Source organism: Centrocercus urophasianus, unplaced genomic scaffold (assembly GCF_019232065.1).
Source record: "Centrocercus urophasianus isolate 14NV4802_14NV808 unplaced genomic scaffold, USGS_Curo_1.0 seq_11, whole genome shotgun sequence".
NCBI classification, from domain to species: Eukaryota; Metazoa; Chordata; class Aves; order Galliformes; family Phasianidae; genus Centrocercus; species Centrocercus urophasianus.
In genome coordinates, this window is record NW_024884253.1 from 38,568,992 (window position 1) to 38,593,061 (window position 24,070).

The 24,070-nt window shown below is 34.4% G+C and overlaps 1 protein-coding gene across 1 annotated transcript in view; it reads right to left on the minus strand.

Moving 5' to 3' along the window:
• Positions 1-1,833: 1,833 nt before the first annotated feature.
• SNTG1 (syntrophin gamma 1) overlaps positions 1,834-24,070 on the minus strand; it is a 164,557-nt gene continuing 142,320 nt past the window's right edge. Inside the window, exons 17-18 of the mRNA XM_042840046.1 lie at positions 10,983-11,093; positions 1,834-2,478 (exon numbers count right to left, since the gene is read on the minus strand). Coding sequence (XP_042695980.1) covers positions 2,320-2,478; positions 10,983-11,093 — 270 coding nt within the window. The 3' untranslated portion in view covers positions 1,834-2,319. The remainder of the gene's footprint in view (positions 2,479-10,982; positions 11,094-24,070) is intronic.

Consider the following 24,070-nt stretch of genomic DNA (forward strand, 5'->3'; position numbering starts at 1 on the left):
TTAAATAACTCTTGGTTTCAATGGTGCCATTGTGCACATCATCTGAGCTAATTGAAGGGAAAACATTCAACTGATTAATTTTAGATTCCTCTACTACCACCAGAGCACTTAGAGAGACACATGCCTGTACTGGATGTCTGAATGCAATGCTCACCAGAATGAGATGATTTGGGAGCACAGAATACAAAGCTTCATCATTGACAGTGGTCTGTCAAAACTGTCTTTCCAGAACATGCCTTTTTGACAAGAAGAACATCTGAGTTGTCATCAGCAAACTTCTCAGAAAGTTGCAGTTTTGGATTCAAAACATTTGGGGCCTGTAATCTCTCAGGAATAAACTCAATAGCCACAGCAGTTTCACAAGTCATGCAGAGACTAAGAGCTAACCCCCTTATTTAGGAAAGATTCATGTAAACAGGATAATGACTATGAAAATGTTGGATTTTGATGACACTTAAAACATTTAATCATTGGATTATGACATGATTCCATTGTACGTAACATGGAAAATAAATGTGGAACACAATTATGAAATCCTGTAACACTTGGAGTTCTGCTAAGGAGTAAGAACATACTGGTAGTCCTGTGACAATGACAAAGAATTCCCAGAAAATGCATTTTCAGATTGTTTTGAACTAGAATCAACTTTACCTTCAGTCTCCATTTTGCAAGGACGCTTTCTAACACACATAAATCCAAATACATCTACTGCAAAGCAAAAAGACAGATGCATGATTTACCCCAACAGTTCATTCATCTTGTGTCCCCACTTAACATTTGAATTGCTCCCCTTTGGAAAAAGCTTTCCTCTGGATTAAATGCTGATTTTTTTCTTCTTTTAATATGTAAAAATGGATGGGAAATAGTTTGTCTTCCAGTTACACAAGAGAGATCGTATCCTTAACTCTTACCTTCCATGTACTTTTATAAGAAGAGGGAAAAAAAGGAAATACAGATTTCAATAGTATAAGTAGAAATCCCAGAAAGCATCATTTAAAATATTCTACACATTCTGAATGTGCAACAAATGCATTTTTTGCAGTCTTTTAGGTTTTTTTTTGTCTGCAAAAAACAAACAAACAAACCTCACCTTTTTTTGATCTTTCAGCTATAACTCCACCGTTTTGCCATTTTCATTGATACGTAGTAGCACAACATTATTTTTATAAGTTATTAGTTATAAATGTAAAATTCTTTCAGATTTGATCATTAAATGAGACCCTGGAACTACTATTTCTGTTATATGGTCATGGGTGATGTAGTATTTTTTTAATATACAAAGACAGTATGCGTTCTGTCATTGCTTCCATCATTAAAGGCTATTTATTTTATTCCTGCCTTTTACTAATAATATAAAAAAAGAAATCACTACCAATTCAATGGTTTGACTCATTTTTCAAAAATAATATTGAATGTCTATTTTCTTGAGACCTTATGATGTGAAATCAAGGTTAATAACGGAAACAATGCATTATGTGGATTGTTTCTGAAGCAAATACAACATCTGTATCAATGCAAAAATCAGATTCTTAGTTCTCCAAAAAATTGAGGAAGTAAATAGCAGAAATGATATTTTACAAACTTTCACTTGTCATTACGTTTAAAGTAATATTATAATATTTTTAATTGAAGAAGAGGAACTTACTCATGGAAGTGGGGTTGTAGGGTTTTTGTTTTGAACTGTGTCAGTCAATATGGCTATATATTTGTTGCTAATGCTAAAAGAACAAAATAGAAAAAGTACCATGACTCCATGTATGGAAATAATTATGGATTACAATGGTGCTTAAAGTGCTTTCTTATTTGAAGAAATACTTACACAAATGTCTTTTCATGCTCATCTCCTCATCATTATGTACTAAATGCTTGTCGCTTTCTCTTATGTCATTTATAATATAATCATTGGGTACTAGGTTCATACTCAGAGTTTAGCATATTGTCATAAAAACATTTGAAAACAGGAAAATGACAATTCTTTTTGTGTGTTATTACAGCAATTTGAAAATTTTATTAAATACCGAAATGCCTCATTGCATCATTTATTCCTTTGCTTCCAGTGTTGGTTAAAGCACTAAATAAGTACAAATAGATCATACTAAAAGCATATCCATCCTATTCTGGGGATTCTGCGAGGATTATTTACTGGTGTCTTGCAGAACAGAAATGAGTTTATGATCCCACGTGACCATCTATCTGCTGACGCTGCAAGATGTCTTGTCTCCAGAATTGGTTTCCATGTACAGGTTCACCAGTTTCACATCTTATGAATATCTATACATTAAGTCTTTTTGATAAATGGCAGTGCTGTAATGTGAGATATCAAGTTGTATACTTTAATTTGCCAGTACCAGAAGTTGTGGGAGCAGCAGAAGCTGTTGCTTGACTGCCTACGTACAAAGGGTCCAAACAAGCCACTTTGGCTGCAAAGAACGAATGGATACAATGAAGGACTGCAAACAGGTTGGAAAACTCCAGCTCCTGGAAGTGAAAAAAAAAAGATTAATCATGAAGCAAAAGAAGACATCACAAACATGCACCTAGGAATGAACTGAGTTTTAAATGGAAATAGTCTGATGTAATCCTGCTGATGTATCTGATAGTTCTAGATTACAGGCACTTAAGGGACAGCGTTATTTATTCCATAAATATTTTTTTGAAAGCTAAAATGAACAAATTTTTGAGTAAAGTGGCTGCACAGAAGTATGAGGTTCTGCCTGCTAAAGAGGAAGGAATGTGACAGCCATATACAAATATGCAAATCTGGTGCATTTTGCAGACTGATTTCTTTTAATAAATCAATCAATGGAATGAGTGCATTGTGTCTACATACCTCTGGGTTATTGCTGCACGTACCCACAAAGATCAGTAACGCTGAGTTCTACATATGTCATGTTTATCTGTCATGTCACCATACAGTGGTAACTACTATCTCACCTACGCTAATCTTTAGTTAAAAAAGAAAACAAAACAAGAAACTTCATAAAGTGCTACTACAGAGATATTCTGGCTCTGTTTTCACTGAGGCAATTATTTTTACTGTACCAAAAGTAAGGAACATACTTGGAATTTTGATCTTATTAAAAATATTAGAGAAAGCTCTTTTTGTTCTACTTTAATTTGCCTTTTTTTTTTTTTTTTTTTTTTTTTTAAAGCCCCAGAGGTGAGATTTTCTTAAAAAAAAGATGAAAACAAAACACAAAATTTATATATATATATATAGATATATATATATATATATACACATATAAATGTTTTCCTTTGTGTCTCATTGATTTTATCTTATCAATGGGATCATAATGATGATGGATTTTTTCTAGGAATTCTTCAGTATGGTTTTTTGATGTTAGCATTTAATCAATAAGAACGTGCTGTGTTTGAAAGCAGACACTGATGTTATGCACGTAGGGATGGTGATACAGATTTATGATCTTTTTGCTTTGATTCACTGCCTATGTAGATTTCTGCACTGAAACCAGGAACAGAGAACTGTGGTATATCCTATTTGTGTTTTTGTCTAGTACTGATATTTCCAGGTTATTTAGTGCTGACAGCTTTGCTTTTGTATAAAGAAATATTGATAGTATCGTGAATTTAACAAGAACAAAAAAAGGTAAAATTCTAAAAATTACATGAGCCTTCCTCTTGAGTTTTTCTGGAAGATATTGCTTTAAAAGCTTTGTGGAGACATTCAGAAATCCCTTATGTGTGAGATGGAACAACTGCCTGGCCTGAAAGCAGAAGACTACATACACAGAGTATCCCAGCAATGTATGAAACGGGTGGAGTTCTGCTCAACTCTCTTACAACCTGAGCAGATGTCCTTTGGAAATGTTCAGAATGATTTTTTAATTGCTTACAAGCTTCTTTAAACTCCCTTAAGTAGCAATTCACAATAAAGATGATGAAGTTTGAGCCAAGTTTAGCACACCTGCCATCTGTATTCATTAAAAAAATTCTGTTTAGAGATACTTTCATTTTTAAACATTAGGAAAAGTGTAGTTTGTTACAGTGCCAGAGATTTCTTCCCCTTCTATCCAAACTTCAAAATAAGAAAATTTGTCATAGATGGGAAAAATAGGAGAAAGTCAAAGATGAGGAAACAAGGAATTAAGGAAACTATGTCTGAATAAGAAGCATCAGTCGCTCAAATTGTTACTTTTCATTTGCAATCTATTAATAACATCTATCCTTTGGTACTATAAAATAATACTAAGGCTTAAGATGAAAATATAAATATTTAGTGGATCTTACAAATATTTGTGATGTCAGCTCTGTGTTATATTTGGAAAGACTGTCTTTCCACCTATGTGTCCACAGAGCAAGTCTATTAAAACAAATATTGCAGTTTGAGAACTGTTCGAGTCAATTAGGTAATCCTATTGCTGAAAGTTCTTATGTACATCATAATTATGGCTGCTGGACACTGAATTTTCACAGTGCATTAATACAGTTATTATTACTAGTTGACACAGGTGTTTCTGCAACAGTAACATATTGGGAAGATCCACTGCTCAATGGACCTTCAATGAAAACGTGTGAGGAAATGGCACAACTGCTGAAGGTCCCAATGGTTTGCTACTGCCGTTAGCAATGAAACATTACAGAAATTAATTTGATAGTAAAGATGAGCACTAACAAGTCAACGAATGCTAGATACTACTTGCCATGAAACATAATTCTTTCAGTGTCAATGGGTACATCATGCAGTGAATTAATGATATCTCTCTGATCACACAATTTAAAAAATTACATGCATTTAAGGTGACGTAGGTAGAGGATCCAAGTAATACAGCTTATTTAGAAGACATAAATAATACATGTATATAACCACATTCTACGAAGCTACTTAAAGACACTGATAGCTTGTGTTGTTACTGTGCAGGGCAGAAGTCACACTCTTGTGATCACATCTATTTCCCCAGCAGTGGATGTGGATCAGAGGCTAAAAAAGTCACATGCTGACTCTGTTACAAGCAGAGTTCACATTAAAAGTGGAATTTGAAGCAGTGTGAAACACAGTGGGCTGATACTGGTATGTGATGAACTTATAAATGTCTGATTAATAGCTGCAGCTGAATTTAAGGGAGTAAGATTGATGCAAAGGGATTCATCAGGAACAACAGTTTCCAGGCAGATTAGCCTTGTCACAACCAAATTTAATGAACAGATAAAGGCTCACAGAGAACTGCTCACAGACAAAACATTCCCTCAACTTCTGTTGAGAACTTGCACATTCAAATCGCCATAGGTCTGCAGGACTGCCATAAAACGGAGGAGAACCCACAGACTTTTCTGCACATCTAACTGTCCCTAGTTGTTTTCGTATTTAGAATACTCTGCTGTCAGTCATACGCTTGTCTGAACACACTTTTATCAAGCAAAGTAGTGCACATTGCACACACAGCTTCAAGTAAACAAACAAATAAATCCTAAGAAACCTGAAGAAATATTCTGTCAAGCTATTACGTCTGCAAGCTGTAGGGAAAAGCAGATGCTCTGAATCACAAAAAAGCAAAGAAATCCAAATTTGAGCCACAACTACTTATCCATGCACAAAAACACAATTTACTCTTATTCCATTTTCCAGATTGAAATATTAGTGTATCCTCTTGATCTTGATCTTCAAATCATCCTCCCACCTTCTTGACTAAACTACTTTCACTCAACATTGCTGCCATTATACCAGATATTCTCAGGTTATTAATCTGAAGATTCACTGTTTCTGCATAGGACAGTGTAAGCCAACAAAAGATGAAGAAGACAAATATGGAAAAAATGAATACAGATAATGTTGTCAGATAAAAGAAAAAAAAAAAAAAATCAGCTACTTTTCATTATATTAATGTCACAGCTACCTAAACTCTATGTATGCAAACTCAAGAAACTGTTAGTTTGTGATACAGAAAAAAAACATTGTATTGTTACATATAAACTGCTGATATGTGAATATATTTGTTGCTTCATCAAATGTCTATATACTAAGGTAGAATGTGATTTTAAACAGATACAAAAAAATACAGTCTTTGAGCAAGACATGGGAAAACTAAAAACTGAGTCATGCAAACCCACACAGTTAAAAAATCTGAACTCAGAAGGCAGTCACTGCAATTAAGCAATCACTCCGTAAAAATACTAAGGATAGATACTTGAAACCCATTTAAAGCTGAAATTCCAAACTTGAAGAGCACTGTGATGCTCACAGAAAAGCCCTCAAGGCTAAGAACAAGGATTAAATTAAAATTATACTTTGGAGAATATACTTGAAATGAGCAGAAATATCAGCCTGCAAAATAGTGCAAGCATTCATCAAGATATCTTACAACACACCAGAAGGCAAGCATTTTGTTCACGTTACATCTCTAATGCAGGCTGTCTTATTTTATATTCTATTTCTATATGGAATAGTTTCAAGTTCAAATTAATTACCATTAATTGTTATTAGTGCATTATTCATTACTACATATTAATGCCAGATCTTTAAAGTTATGCACCTTCTTTTGCTGACACCACAGTTTTTCCCAATTGACCAGATCTTCATCTTCATGTGCTGCTCACCACTGTTCCATGACACTTAGTTTAGGGCATTAGCTAGTCTGTGAACAAAAGCTAACAGCACAGCTGTGTGACCTTGGCCGAGTTTTGCTGAGAAAGCTGTTAAGCTGTGAAAAATCCTTGCAAGTTCAGAAAGGTAAAAGGACAGAGAGAATAGTTTTTGAGATATACATCATGCTTTATGTTACAGAGCTGAAATGTAAGAAGGACATTCATTTTTTCAGTCCAACTGTGTAGGCCTGTTGCTACTTTATCAGGCATCAAATCCTTGCCATTGCAATGGGGCACACAACCTTTCAGTTTACAGAAATTCCTGGTTATTATATTTACTTACAAAATTCAAATAGAAATGGTATGTAGTAAAAAAAGATGACAAAAAGAAACAAACAAAAAAAAACCTAGCAACAATTCTGCTTTAGATATATAGATACTGGATATGGCAATGTTTGGGAGTCTATATGTATAGAAATAGAATCTTTCATAGGTTTAAGACATTTTTCTCAGAAAAACATAAAACTGTTTCCATTGCAGTGATCCACTACTCAGTCAGGTACAACAGAAGATTATAGTGCTCTGAGTTTATTACAGTGCTGAAATTCCATTAGCCTCTGGAGGCTGCTCTAACGCTGAAAAGCCATTAACAGATCATGAAGTTATAGCTAAAGAAATAGGTAATTAGATAGCAGGATGCATAATGTATCCCCTCTATGTTATATAATTGAAAAGAAAGATCTGCCGTTTATATTTTTCAATGCAACCAGAGCAGCACAACAGGGATGAAGCAGAGGGACACATAGGCTCCATGTTCTTTTCCATGCCAACTGCTCTATTTTGTAGCTCTCAGTCAGAAAAATTCTGTCTGACTGTGCAAACCTGTGCAATATCTCCTGCTGAGTGACAGCTGGGAAATAACCTACAGATTGGAACGTCTAAGAGGTATTGGTGATTAATGTTGCCTCTAAATGGTTTACATCTCAGAAACTACTTAGACCTTAACTTTGAGACCTTCAAAGTCAGGTGTTTGATTGGCAGGCACTGCCACTGACCACCAGTGTGACCTACGGTAATTACTGTTCAGGTTTTTCAGACTGCAATTGTTCATGTCTACAAGGAAACACTTCCCTTATTCTATACTATGCATCTTTACAGTAGCATGTTGTTGTTTCAGAGAAGCCAAACAAAAACACCAGTACAAAGTCTCTAAGTTTAAATGCTAAACCATTTTTGAGCCTGAAAGAAGTATTTCTAATTAAACAGTAACCAAATATAAAGCATATGTTGTTCATCTCAAAACATGCCATTTTTAATTTTGTTAAGTCAGGCATGAAAAACACTAAAATATTTTGACAGTGTTATAAAAACATTAGGTTTTCTGTGTCAGTGAAGGACTTTCTCTTAGGAATGTAAACTCTGGTGGCAAGTGTGTTTTTCAGAAACAAAAGTTGACGGATGAAAGGATGTAGTTCTGCATTTTCAAAAAAAATCTCAGATTTATAAATATATATATTAAAATATATAAATATATATAATATATATTATTGAATATAAATAAATATAAAGAACGATTGTTCTTTATATTCAATCAGAACAAAAAGGAAACTATAAAGTCACTAAGACTAAAATTTAAAACACTGCCGCATAATTATTTTTCTTTTTAAATGTTAATCAACATTAACTACCTCAACACTCTACTACTCTTAATCCTTTAGGTCATGAGTAAATATTTGAGATATAAAGAATATTATCACACAGACACAACAAGCCATAACTGTACACATACAGGCTGCACACAAATGTGCAGCATTACATAAAGTGAAGATAGGAAGCATTTGGATTTTGATAACTCACATTTTTACATGAAGGAATTCTAGGATTAAACCAGTATTACTGGAAATCAATCAATCAATCTGTAACTGAACCATTTACATTTGCAAGGTGAAACTGAATTATAGCGCATTAGAAACTTCAAACGTATCTTGTCAGCAGCACAGTTGAAACTCAGAGATGGAGGAAAAGTACTGCAGAACAAGAAGAGCAGGAGTCTCAAATCAAGCATGCGCACACCATAGCAGGTTCTGCATAGAGCATAATGTTGATAATGAAGAGGAAAAACCAATTGTCACTTCTAGTACCTTATTGAGCTGTACCACAGTTACTTGCCACACTGGTTTCTTACTACTGTTTGAGAATGCAAAAATGAAAAGCCCTAACAACTTGAGGTAATGACTCCTTAGAATTTTTTGTCTCAGCTGTAAGCCCTCATCCCTCTATATTCCCCACATAATATAATAGGCAGACAATTGTACTTATTTCAATAAAACATTACCCTGTATGTCCTCCTTACAACAGCAGGTCTCCAGGCTCTGCAGCTCAGAATTTCATTTAACAGGTGGTGATAGCTTTTGCTATGAATATTCATCACAACCTTTAACAGCTGTTTGAGAAAATTCCCATCATCTGATTCCAAATGAAGCCTGCATACAGCATGCATGAAACCTAGCATTACAAGCATTTCTTAAAATCTGATTAACATTTTTTAATGACTAGAGAGTTTCCCAAATAGATATGTCTCCAGTTCTGTAATGCTAATAAAGTCCAAAAAATAAATGTTCTGCATCTTTTCTTGCTGAATAGTGCTTTAAATACTTGAAAGGTTCAGTGGATGCAGAGAGGCCTATTCACAGAATTTTAAGCCAACCAAAGTTAAAAAATATGATGTAAAAATGTTTTCATTCTTTCTTCAGACAAGTGTATCTTATAGTTTTTAGACTAAACAGTGTACTTAAGCAAATAGGAAGTTGATAAATGTTATAACACTGTCCAAACACAATACAATCTGACATTTTTCATCATAATGTAACTGACTTGCTTTGAGTATCAAGAAAATTATGTATATATATATTTCTAAATTGATAAACCTGAAAGATTAAATTTATAATCAATAAAAGCAGCTAGAGAACATGTCAGTATATTAATTAGGATACTAGTAAGTTTGTACAATATTATGCCTTCATAATTTAGAGGTATAACTTCTACTTTGATAAAAGGTGGAAAGGTGAAGTTTCCTAGAAATAAAGCTCAATTCAGTTTAACTGGGAACAACAGTACTATAAAATACTAGAATATCTCCGAGACTTAAAAAGTGATTAGCATGACAGATTTAATTAAAAAAAAAAAAAAAAAGAATAAAATGATGAAACCATGTTTCTTATTCAACATCTAGATTTGTAACTATGCGTTGTTTTTAAATTGATGAAATAAAGCATCACTATTCGACTCTTGGATTCCAAAGAAAATTCTAAGAAATATTGCATCATTAAATTAGTTCTAAAATCTTGTGTCCATGCAATAGCAATACGAGATAAATGTAAGAAAAGAAATGCTGAGTTTCAATTTCCAGCTATACTTAGAAGCATAATAAAAGTTTCCCATTATTTGCTTAAAAGAAAATCATCCTCACAACGTTAGGGTGTTAAGTTATGGCTTTTATTAGTGAAGAAAAGAAATTCGGTACTACTGTAATATTTGCTAAAGGAAATAAGAATATTTATATTCTTATTATATTCTTATTACATTCTTATATAAGAATGAAGAAAAATATGAATGTACTGAAAGTCTACCACACTTCATTTCTACTGATTTAATAGGAGTTTTTGTATACCTTCGTTATATTGAATATATCATTTAAAATCAAATAAATAGCTGGGAAAACAGTAAGGGCTTCAAAAGCCAGCTTTAAAGCATATCCAAACAAACATAATCAGGATTACAAAAATGTTGGGATTCTAATGAAAAAGACCTTTGATTCAGACTCTCAGGCAGTTTCAATGTTCCCAGGAAGATCACTTCCTTATGCATACTGGGACAATAAATTCTGAAAATATATTCATAAAATTAGGCATAAATCTTCCAGGGTAACTGTTTTTTAAAAAAACGTCCTGAATCAAAAGTACAACTCAAAACAGAATTTTAAAACAGACAAGACACAAAGCTTCAATGCCATCTTCTTGTAAGAGGATATATGTTTAATCTGTAATATTTTTTATTGAGCTATAGTAACAAATGTTAAATCTTTGCTGTATTTTCTGCCCAAATTGACTCAAGCATGTTTTGCACTGTTTCTTCATGATACCAAGTGTAGAGAAAAAGATAGGTCATTGAAATTCTCAGACATTCTCTTTTATTAACAGACTTGGCAAATACTCCTAAACGCAGCAAGTCTTTTTTCTTCTTTTTTTCTTTAATGTAATGGCATTCTAAAAAAGACTTTAACTTACCAAAAATTCAGTTTATTCAGATTTCTTTGGTTTTGTTTTCATTTCAAACATTGAATGACTTTTAAATAATTTAGTTTGATTTACTCGTCTCCCAGCTGCTGCTTTAATAGATGTTTTAAGGTAGAATTATAAAAGAAAAAAAGTTGTTTTTACCTTTGCTTCAATTTGTTTATTATCTGGGTTTTGGAAAAGGAATTTGATTTTGCTCTTCCCATCATCTGAAGAACCTTTGAGCTGGGAAAATTTGTACCTCCAAAGTACAGCCTAGAGGAAAAAAAATACATATGCACAAGCAAGTCAGTGCAGTTGTTGTGGTAAACTGTATGACAAACAGCTGATTTCCTTCTAGCAGAATTTTTAACCTCTCAATGGTACATCATAAAACCAGCTGAGTCTTATGTATTCTGATGCCTCTTTGGGATGTAGTATACTTTGACAGTATTTGACTGAGATTTGAGATTTGAGACCATATCTGTGAAATGTACTCTGAAATCTCTTTAACTATACTTAATTCTGATTTATCATGTCTAAACCCAAAGATTTTTACACTGAATATTTGGTGATTGTCCAATCCATACAAAGTGATTATGTTTCATAAAATTCCTCTCTTTTCTCTTACACGGGAATAAAAAAAAAATAAAAAATATCTAGTTGTATTTACAGAAAGGGCATATCATACTTAAATTTATAACATAACAAAAGAAAGCACAGAAATTAAAAATTAATTTTGAGTTTACCTATTAAAGCTCTAACTAGGAATTTAAGCAGATTATGGATTCCACACATATTCTCAAAGAATTGCATATTACATATTCCACACATATTACACTGTCATTCAAGTCTTTATATTATGAATTGCATCATACCATGTTGAAAAAGACAGATTGCTTGACAAAATAAGCATAGAATAATAATAAAAATATAGTTGGCTCGAAAAAATATTTTCTACATTTATTGTATCTAATGTAGATTTAAATAGTCAAACAGCATTTGAAACTTCATTTTGCCTAGAAGAATCATTTTTTAACTGTAAGTAGTTTCAACCTAATTAAAAGGTATTTTTCCCTGCAGGTGCTTTGAAGAAGTAATATTTTCATTGTGATTCCCATACTTTTTCACGTAACTGTACGATCATCCTTGTTTTTATTTGTTTTGGCGTAATGTTTTTTTTTTTTTTTTTTTTTTTTTTTTATGTTGTTATTAAAAAAAAAAATTATAGGTTTAATTCTCAAATTTTCAAAATAAAATCAAGCTCCCTCTACAAGTGTGTTAATTTCTTTATGCTTTAAGCTGAAATACATCTTTCACCTTCACCGAAGTAAAGTTAGTTACATCATAATTGTCTAAGTAACTGGAAGAGGGTGAAAAAATGACAATATTTTAATTGTGCACAGTAACAATCCAAGTTACAAGATTTATTTTCCAGTATTGAAATGGAAGCTTGTAATTATATGAAGGATGCTCCAAAAGCCTCCTATTTTATGATATTGGCCCATGATGTCAGAAGCAGATGTTTGCGGTATGGCAGTAGAGGTTGAACCTTCCCACCAGTATTCCATTACATTTTGATGCAAAGTGATAGATGGCAGCAGCCGGGAGGTGTGACAAAATGATGGAAGTGCATATAAAGCAAAGAAAAAATGGTGTCCATTGATGTTCATGGATGCTTTCTGAATGTTTGTGGAGACCAAACAGTGGATGTGAGCACAGTGAGGCAGTGGGTGGTGTATTTCAGCAGTGGTGACAGCAACAGTGGGTTACCTCCACTGGTGCGGATTTCTATGAACATGGCATGCAGACTCTTGTTCATCGTTGGCAAAAATGCATAACTAGTGGTTGTGTACTAGTGGTACACATGCTATGTTGAAAAATACTGTTTTGAAGCAGAGAATTTGCTCTATCAAATAGTGTTATTGTGCTCTCTGTATTTTTTGTAGTTTTCATGGAATTATATATGAGGCATTACTTTCTTCCAAATTCAGATTAAATCTGAATGAAGATGAAGAATGCATAAAACTTTAATTCTTTGGCATTTCCCATGCAACTTTGACAGTTGCTTCATTCCCACTCAGAGGACAGTGAATAATGGTCATACCAAACCACAGGTATAATTCAAGAACACACTTCAATTTAAGCATATCACAAGTATTGAGAGTTCTACTTAGCAATGGCTGTGAGTTAGATTACAAAATCAGGTCTGTAGTGTAGACGTGCCAAAATCCTTGTAGAAACTAATCCCATCAAGATTGCACTTGTTTCTTCAGAATATCAAAACAGGTTCCCAGAACTGACATTTTAAGAGAAAACTTTGCAGAGGCTATTAAATCCTCCTCATCTAAAGCATAAAGATTAAAAGGACCATTGACTATGCATGGAATAATTTTAAAATGAAAGAACTGCTTTACTTCTTCTTGCCAGTCCATGTGTTCATTTTTTTTAAGGACTATTTGTTTTTTTTTAGTTAGTGCAAAATATTTAAGCAGAGAACAGAGACTGGCCTGTCTTTATTCAGCAACTACTTCATAGAGCCAAAGAACAAAGAAGCAAGACTTACGAGCACAGTTTCACAGAGACTTATAGCTACAGCTCTGACTTAAACACACAAGAAACAGAGTTTCACATGTGGTTATCTTTCACATTTCCTATGGACTTATTTTAGCTTCAAAGTGTTCAGTTCAGTGACTGCTTGGATAGCTATTCTTCTGCAATAGGAATAGGAATCCTTCGGAAATGAAATCTATATCATCAGCAAAGACAGTTCAATGATTTTTTCATCGCTTTGAGCATCATAGTTCTTCAGAACTGTACAGTAAGTGCTTGCCACAGAGAGTTAAACTTAGGTTGAAATAATTTTGTATAAATAAATTAATTTATTTTTATGTATAAACTGAGCAATAAGTACATTTGTAAAACAGCTGTCAAATAATACCAAAGAACCAGTGTGTGTCATATAAACTATCTTTAAATCATTTTTTATGCATCATTTGTAATAGAAGTGCTTACGGGCTTGAATGTTCATTGTCATTGAACTTAACACTTTATAATACATCCTGGCAGGATTTCTTTTAGTTAATAAAAACACTGAATATGGTATGTAACATGCTAATGAAAAGAACTACATCCTTTCCCTAGCTGTTACTCATAGATTTCTTAGGTTGCATTTTACATTTTGTACTATTTGATAAAATTAATCTCAAAGAATAGAAAAATGCAATGCTAACATATGAACAGAATAGCTGACAAATTACATATAAGACATTTCCCGAGATGAATAAAAATATAATCAAAAACTGAAATCATATCTTGACTGAAAGCAACAGGATATTTTTCACTTGATATCTGGGACTGAGATTCTCAGACAAAACTTTGTAAGAGAAGTATTATTCTTATAAAGTTTTGTCTGAGAATCTCAGTATTATAAATGTATTATTTATAAGTAATTATTTAGGAATTATTTAGTCTTTTTAGTAAAATTAGCATATATTATCTCCTGCTAATGTTATTTTCTTGCAATTACCTGTGGATGCTCTCTACCTACGTTTTTTTGTTTTGTGAATACAACAACAATGAAGTAAAAAAATGGTACATAGATGAAAAGTTATTGACTTCAGCTCCCATAATACTCTGCTATGGTTCCCCACAGTCACACAGATGAAAGAAAATCATATTGTTCCTTTTCTATGCACTGGTGATAAATCTAGAGAATATATGCTAAAAGGAACCTCAGAAAATACTGTCATGACTGCATCCTATGACAGTTAGGTACCAATTGCTGTCATTGCAAAGTGCTGACTAAATGACATGCAATTTTGATGAGTTATCCCTTTTTCTGATAGTGCTATGAAAACCAAATCAGTTATCCTCTAAACAATTGTACCAGTATAGTGCTAAATCACTGTTATCTTAGTTTAGGGTATGACTGGAGTGTTGGTTTTGGTCCTCTATTTGATCAAGAAGCTTGATTCACACTAAATAAAGACTAGACTACCAAACCAACAATGAATAAGCAGTTTATCTTTGTATTTTTATTTACCTAACTATGAGGAATATACATACTCTTTGTATTTGCCTATTTCACAGCTCTGTGATAATTATATGATTTAGCAAGGGCATTTTCCATTGGCATTACATAAAAAACAACAACTATATTTTCTCAACATGAGAGCCTTTCACCAGAATAGAATTAATTTATGGCCTATAGTTTCATTAATGAACTGTCTTCTGTTGTCTTTTCTTTGACATCTTCAAAAAGCTGTAGTTCTATTTTCCATTAATATCTTCTTTTATTCTTATAATCTGACTGATTGAATTATGCTTCTCTTTAGCTTTCTAAGGCAAATCTTTATTTTATATATATATTACTCAATCATTCTAAATTTCAGCATACACATTTCAAACTAATGTTGTTTCTCATCTGACTAAAATTGATACTTCTATAAGTCAAACTAAATCATGTAAAAACGTCCAGTGGATCTCTATTTTCAAGAATAAAAGTAATTGGGTCTTTGGACATCTTGTATATTCCTTAATTTGTCTGTCTCAGTAGTAACTGAGAAAGATGGCATTCTTGTAAAGAGGCATTCTGCCCATAATGATAGCAGTAGGAAAAAGATTAAGATATTGTTCATGTTCAGTTCTACTGTGTCACTGATCTCTGGAGTGTGTCTTACTACAAAATAATTATGCTACAAGGCAATTTTCTTTGTCAACTTCTGTAGCTTTATAACTGCGAAGGGAAAGACAGGAGAAGATATGGAGGATAAAGAATGAAAGTAAGATATAGGAAAAAAGAAAGGAAGTCATCCCTAATAAAATAAAATTGGCCTTGTCAATTACTGAAGATACACAGAATACTAAGAGAATATACTTTATTTGCTTAGTACTGTTGGATAACCTATCAAAAATTTGTTCCTTCAGTACAAAGCAGGATTGTAAGAACCAAGCTGCATTTATTTCAAAGGTACAGTAGCTATTTATTCAGTGTCTCTAAGTATGGAATAAATATTTGCTTACATGAGTTAAATTCTTTACCCTGAAGTGAGTCTAGTTGCCTTCTGCCTTCTCCATAACTGAAGTCTGGATCTCTTTTCTTTTTTTTTTCTTTTTTTTTCTTTCTTTTTTTTTTTTCACAGATCTTCAGATATGTATACTTACTTAGAAGTTTCTTCCTAAAGAAATTCAGACAAATTCTGCTCTGCATTACAGAGTAGACATCTGATATTAAAAATAGTGATATTAAAAATGCAATGCTATTTATTGTTTGCAATGTATTCTCTTTCTTGAAGTGTGCAGTGTGTCCAGGGATTGGAAGTTAATGATCCTTGATATTCCCCCAATCCAAGCTATTCTATGATTCACTGATTATGATTTGATGCTACATTGGTCTCCCTCTGACCTCAGAAGAAATAACTGAATAGTTATTGAAACAAAAAACTGGAAATAAGCTGGAAAAATAGAAATAAAAAACATGCCTCAAATACTGTTGTGGTGTTTTCTTCATGATGATTAAGGCACTTCAGTCGTGCTCTAAGATATAGACCAATGAATCCAAATGGACATAAACCAGCTTCACCATATTTAAATATTGGCAAAAAGCATATATAGATGCACACATATTGCAGACAGAGTGCATTAAGGGTAATTGAAAATGGCTAAATTGTAGAATTCTCTGACACTGGTAGCACATATCCTGATAAAAAGGTCTGCTGTATTCTTTTGGGACTGTGTTGAGAGACAATAGAAAAATGGAATATATATTTTGCTATTCATAGTGAATAAAATAAGAGAAAGTTATTGGATTAGACACAAACAAAAGTGCAAGCTTATTTCCTTTTTTAATACACACAGAAAATGCTTAGGGAGAAATGGAGTGAAGATGTGGCAGGAGTTCAGAACCTCACAGATTAGATTTTGGAAACAGGAAAACTAACATCGGAAAAGGGAATTGTGGGAAAGTACCTGCATATTTAGATTAACAAAAGCTGACATGAATTTTTGATAAGCAATAATAAAATGAGTTCCTTTAGCATCATTGAGTGTATCTGTTTATTTCACCTGTTAGAAAATTCTGCAAAGATTACACTCACTGAAAAGAGATTAAAGCTTACTTAACAGCAACCTAGGTGTTTGCACTGGATCATGTTCAATGGGGCTTTCATCTCATCTATGGTCCTTCTGAATTACTGGTAGGCCAATTAGCAACACAAGTAGACAATGTTAGAGAAACGTATGGTTTGAAGTGGCCACCTGCAATCATAGTTCTTGAGAAAAACATTCTCTACAGTAGACACTGATATTCAGTGCTGCAAAAATTACCTAAGCAATAACTCTGTAACTTTTAACATTTGCAACAGATATTTTGCATATGTTTAGAATTTATATATTTTTTAAAAAATAACATTTAGGGCCTAAAACATCTCAAAAGAAAAACTGTGTCTGCAGTAGATGCTGCATATCTTGTGACTCTCTGTTAAGCAAGATGTAACTGAACAGAGTCCAGAAAACTTGATTAAGCGCACAACAGAAAGGAAAATATCCAATTAGTGTTCACAAAGGCTGTTGAATTCACTTTTAGCACAATACAACTGTAATATGAGAGGAAGAAAGATGGGATTTTGTTCTTCCAGTATTTCAAATAGTGCAGATTTCAAATAGTACAAATTACTTCAAAGATGGTGGACATTTTTTGAAGAAGTCCATAATGGATTACATGCTGTGAGAACACTTAACCAGAGATCACATTTAAACTTTTACATATGCTGATGGTATCATAAGCATTTTTTGATTATATGTAAAACCTAATATATACTTCCAGTTGACATTTCAAATTTTACCTTGAAGCTTCCATGTGATCACTGGGCAGATGACCTTTTCATACCAGGTATATTACTACTGTAAATGAAGGACCGCATCATAGAAATAGTTCCTTGTCCTGTTGCTGGGCACTTTTGAAAAGAATCTGGCTACATCCACTTTAGTCTTGCCCATATGCAGATATTTATAAACATTGGTGAGATCCACTCTCAGTCTTGTCTTTTCCAGCTAAAACAGTCCCAGGTCTCACCCTAGGTCTCTCAGACATAAGTGAGATGCTCTTTTGGGCATGAGATGGGATAAGGCCCCTAATCAACTTTATGTCCGTCTGCTGGATTCCTTCTAGGAGATTCCTGTCTTTTTTGTACTGAGGAGGCCAGAATTGGACACAATATTCCAGATGTGGCCTCACCAAAGCAGAGCAGAGAGGGGAGGATCAGCTCCCACATCCTTCTGGCCATACTCTTTTAATTCATCCCAGGATACCACTGGTCTTCTTGGCCACAAGGGCATACTGAAGGCTCATGACCAACCTGTTGCCCACCAGGACACCCTGTTCTCTCTCCAAAGAGCTCCCTTCCAGCAGGTCAACCCCTAGTCTGTACTGGTGCATGTGGTTATTCCTACCCATGTGTAGGATTCCGCACTTGCCCTTGTTGAACCTCATCAGGTTTCTCTCTACCCAACTCTCCATCCTGTACAGGTCTTGCTGAATGGAAATTTCTCGTTTGTCAAGCACTTCTCCAAGCTTCATATGATCAGCAAACTTGCTGAAGGTGCCCTCTATTCCTTCATCCAGACCACTGATGAAGATGTTGAACAAGATCTGGTAAGTATGGACTCCTAAGGTACACCACTAGCTACAGGCCTCCAACTAGAATCTACATCACTGATCACAACACTCAGAGCTCTGCCAGTAAGCCAGTTCCCAGTTTACCCTACCGTTCACTCATTTATCTCACACTTCCAAAGCTTCAGTTACTATGGAAGATAGCATCAAACACCTTGCTCAAGTTAAAGTACACAACATCTACTGCTCTGCCTCCATTTACCCAGCTACCAGATTGGTCAAGCAAGGTTACCCCTTGATAAAACCTTATATCAGGTAAGACCTGATAATCTTCTACTGTCTGCTTGGAGGTGACATGCAGAATAATCTGTTCCATCACCTTCCCAGGAATGGAAGTGAAGCTGACTGATCCTTCTTCTTCCTCTTTCTGAAGACTGGAGTGATATTGCTACCCTCTAGTCCTTAGGGATCTCTCTCATTCTTCATGACTTTTCAAAGTTGATAGAGAGTGGCTTGGCAATCACTTCCGCCAGCTCCCTAAACACTCCCATTGGGGCCAATGGATTTGAGTATCAACCAACTCTCTTGGTTGGTTTGAGTATCAACCAACTCTCAACCAACCTCTTACCTGAGCCCAGTGCTTAACTATGGGATACCTCCGAGTAGATCCTTGAAGAGGTTAAAACTCTCTCTCTAAAAGTCCAAGGTTGCAATTCTACTTATCTCTTTGTTTTTTCCAGTAAGATTCTGATCTCTACTGTCTCACAAATATCTGATAATAACTGCTTGGTCCATATGAATGTTAGTAGTGAGTTTGGATTTTAGAACGTCTGTGAAGTTTTGTCAGGTATGTTGGAAAAATGTAAATGGAAGTATAAGAAGGGAAAATAAATCAAATATTGCTTAATTGCTTCAATAACATGAATATTGGAAAAGCTGGCGAATGGTTCATATCATAAAATGAAGAACTTGGCTTTAGTTTAGTAGTGATTATTCACTATTAAAAAATAGTTCACTCTCAGTTCAATAGTGAATAAAAGAGAATACTTACAGAACCATGAGAACATACTTTAGAATAAAACAGAAATTACCTGGAAACTTATACTACACCACAGTACTAAAAACGATTTCTCAGATATGTCCAGAAGCTAGTACTTGAGCCCTGTGTTCTGGGAAATATCAAAACATCACAAATAAATGAATAAATAGATAAGTAAAAATTAGAAGTCGAATGTAAAAGAGAGTAAGGGAATATTTTAAAATGAAACCGTTTAAAAACTATGAGTTTGTCTAAGAAATATTATGTGATCCGTAGAGGACAGATAATTTATCTTAAAATATCATTTTCCCTGAAGAATCGCATCGCAAGAGAAAGTTTATAGCAAGTTTTGTTTTCAAAGCTTTTCTCTAGTTATCAAAGGAAAAAGATAATGAAAGATAAATAAAAAGAACCAGAAAAATGAATTTTTGTGTACAATCATTGCAACTGGTAAGTCTCCCATGGAGGCTTTCTCTTCATATTAGCGTCATGGCTTCACGGTTTTCCATTGGTATTCCACATCATGACAACATGCAGTGCACTGGAGGTTCTAAAATTCCTTTTCCCGGCCAATGCCAGACTGTTTTTGCAATTATTCACATAATGTTTTTTTCAGAATATTAAGAATTTTTACTAATTTTATCGATCCAATTTCTTCAAGCACTGTTATGTCAGTTGTCATTTAACAGTGGAATCGTCGATTTAGAGGTAACCTGGGGATAGTTATTCTTGAGAGAGTTAACAACCGGCATAGTGGTTTATAGCAAAGGTCTATCTATCTATCCCAGGATCTTGTTCTCAAAAATGATCAAAACCAAGATGCGTGGAAGAGTAAAAATGCCTATACAGAATCTCCTAATGCAATTATAGCATCCAAAGTTTTGCAGCTTAAAAGACTTTGTAAAACTGATGTTGCTTGTTTATTTAATGGTATTCATTAGATCCTCCAAGTACTTGTTCAAGATCCCTTCAACTTCTTTAGAATATTTTCTATTTGTAGTACTATTCTGCAATGAGTAAAAGCTAGACTGAATGAGTTATTTGACATTGAACTCTGGAGTCTATAGAATATGCCTTAAAGTTCAGTGCTAACGAAAAAAGGAGAAGTTGAATTAATGGAAAAATAATAGAAGTGAGCAGGTAGCAAAAGAATCATAACTGCTACTGGCAGCCAATTTATTCATATTTTCTATCTATTTGGGGAATTTCTATTTATTTTAGAAAGGATGAAATCTGTGACTGAACACAATTTTTCTACTACAGTGACTTATGAAAGATAATAGTTCGTACTGTTTCTTGAAATACTAATTGTAAAAATGTATGCAGTCTATACACAAGTAGATGCAATTGTTCATGGATAGCACAGCACTCCAAGAAGCATTTTTGTCTTTAATCCTGAGTATGTTACTTCATGTGGTAGTTCCTAGGACACTCATACAATCTTAACTTACAAACTTATATTGATATATTCATAAAATATTGATAACTTAGTTTAAATTTTATTCATTTTCCTTGTTCTACAGACTGATTTCCATTTTTCTTTCCTTTTTTTTTTTTTGTTTGTTTGTTTTCATTTTCACTGTTCTTTATTTGCAAAGAGATTTTGAACATTAGGTAGAGAATAATACTTCTAGTTCACGTGACTGAACACTTCAAGTTTATGTTTCATTTTATGTGTATATAGCAGTACTGTTGAAGAACATTATGAGTCACAACCTACACCTGCCACAATCACAATAGTGGAGGTAATGCTTTTCCTATTTAGGAGCTCATGAAAATGGATTAGCATTTGTCAGCTCTCTGGTATGCATGCTAACAGAACATGTATGTTTAACACAGTGTCTTTATCTTAAACTGTGCATTCTGGTTGCCTGTTTTTCTATATCAAAGGTAAACAAAATCAACCCTGAAAACATTAGAATTCTTTGTGTATTGATGCCTGAGCTTTACAATCATTGGTTTTTCCCTCCATTCTTGAAGGCCAGCTAGCATGAAGGCCAAAATGTTTTTACCAGGCAAAAGCACAAGAAATACAAAGAAATACATGGACAGTGAAAGATGGAAAAATGAGGAGATAAGAGTAACTTTCAAAAAACAGAAAATATTTTTTTCAGGGGAAATCACTCCTGCCAGAGCATGCAGTCTTTCTTACGGTGCTGTTGGGAGCTTTGGAGATTAGAATGAGATAAGAGGTGCTTAATGATGGATTTGACAGATCAGCAGAAGGCCACTGCTTCTCCTTGCAGCCCATATGGAAGTGCAGTGAATGCACAGAGAATGCACAGTATAAACAGAGATTGCTGGTCTGGTCTAGGATCAACAAATGCTTTGTAGACTATTCACTGCAGGGCTAGCAGGAGAGAAGGAGGAGGACCTCCACAATTTGTCAGATAATGCATAACATATTACCCTTTCTCACCTAACTTCAGACACGCTTTGGTGACACATTCTGCTGGTTCTTTAAGTGTACTTCTTTCATCACTGTTTAGATCCTCAAGATTCCCCAACAGTCCACTAAAATTGTGCATGGCTTAAAATTTTACAACTTTTTGGATGCTGAGCCTGGAAGCCACAGTAGAAGCATCAGCTTCGCCATGTGGTTTCATGGCTTTAAAGATGAAGGTGAGAGGAAAATGAGTAAAATTGACAGATGATTTTATAAGGCTTTATGAGTCATGAGTCTTCTCAAGTTTGGCGACCTGGAAGACGGAAATTTGCAAGACTTGGAACCGTAGAATCATGAATGTTTGGAAAAGACCTCTAAGATCTAGTACAACTGTTTACCTACCACCAATACTGCCCACTAAACCTTGTCCCTAATAAAACATCTACCCTTTCCTTAAACATCTTCAGGAAAAGTGACTCCTCCACCTCCCTGGGCAGCCCTTTATAATACCTCACCACTCTTTCAGAGAATAAATTCTTCCTAATATCCAACCTGAACCTCCCCTGATACAACTTGAGGTCATTCCTTTTTAGTTTTCTTATGCTGTTATCAAATCATCAAAGCTTAATTTCAGTCATCTTGTATCATGGATCTTCTGCTACTTGGTTGTGCGGTGTGGCTTTAGTTTGAGTAGGGAAGAAAGCAGTGCTTCCACAAGGCAGTTACCAGCCTACCCAATCAAGTATCTTCTAGCTTGAAGTGAAAGGTAGATTAAATTTTTTTTCTGAACTTCTTCTAGTGTTGGTGATTATAGTGTATTTTGGTGGGGGACTAATTGGCAAAGCTAATTGCTGCCTTATTGTTTTAGTAGTCAATTTCAATATTTGAAATATTTTTCTGTTTTATCCTATCAAAGAAAATTAAAAAGCATTAGACGAAAGAGAATCTGTTTTATAAGTAATATTGTTCTTGACAATGAAGTCTCCAGAAACTTTGAAAAACTGGAAAGGTACAGTGACCTGCTTGAGAAAACAGTACAGTGAAGTTATATCTCTAATAAAGCTTTTTATCTGTATGTGCAAATCTGCAGCACATTTCCTGAAAGTGTACTTATAAATGTAATTTTGCTTGTACTTCACAACCTTAAATTTGTGGTATGCATGAACTGTAAATAATGGTTTCAAAAGTCTTACAAGAACAAGACCTGTACAAGAACTTTGAAGGAGATGCAAACTACTACAGCATTATTAGTGAATGGGGGAAAACCTACACAATCTTTTTCCACTATGTAATTCTATTGCACTGACATTTTATGTAATATCTCCTAAATTGAAAATCATGTACTGATGGATCTTAAAAGATAATCTGCTTAACAACAACAACAACAAGAGAGTCTACACAAGAATTTGGGTTTCAATTCATCTCAACTTGTGCAAAAAGTAGATTGAAGTGGGAAGAAAAAGGAGTTTGATCAGGTAATGGAGGTAACGTAGTCAGAAGGGCTGACTAGAGATATAGGGTAGAAGCATATTCTTTGGAGAAAAGGGCATTTTCAACAGTTAGTAGAGACCACTCTCACCTTTATTGAGACTTTATTGAGATTCAGACCCATATTAATACAATGCAGAAAGTGATGGCATATTATTTACCTGTCACCAGTTGTACTGAGTATTTTTAATATTAACTGGAAAAGCAGGAGATGCAGTGACAAATAGTTCAGTTGAACTGAATTGAATTGGTGATGAATGGAATTAAATCCAGCTGGTGTCCTGCTGACGAGTAGCGCTTCCCAGCAGTCAGTACTGGGGCCTCTTCTGTTTAATATCTTTATTGATGACATGGATGAGGGGCTCAGTAAGTCTGCAGATGACACCAAGCTGGGAGAAAGTGTCAACCTGGGACTAGGAAGGCCCATTAGAGAAATCCGGACAGGCTGGACTTCTAGGCTGAGGCCAATGGGATGAAGTCCAATGAGATCAAGTGCTGGGCCACAACAACTCCAAGCACCATGACAGGCTTGGGACAGAGTAGTTGGAAGACTGTGTGTAGGGAAAGAACCTAGGGATGTTGGTTGATGCTCAGCTGAACACAAGCCAGAAGTGCGCCCAAGTGGTCAAGAAGGCCAATAACATCCCAGCTTGTATCAGAAATAGTGTAACCAGCAGAAGCAGGGAGGTGATCGCCCCCCTGTACTGAGCACTCGTGACACCACA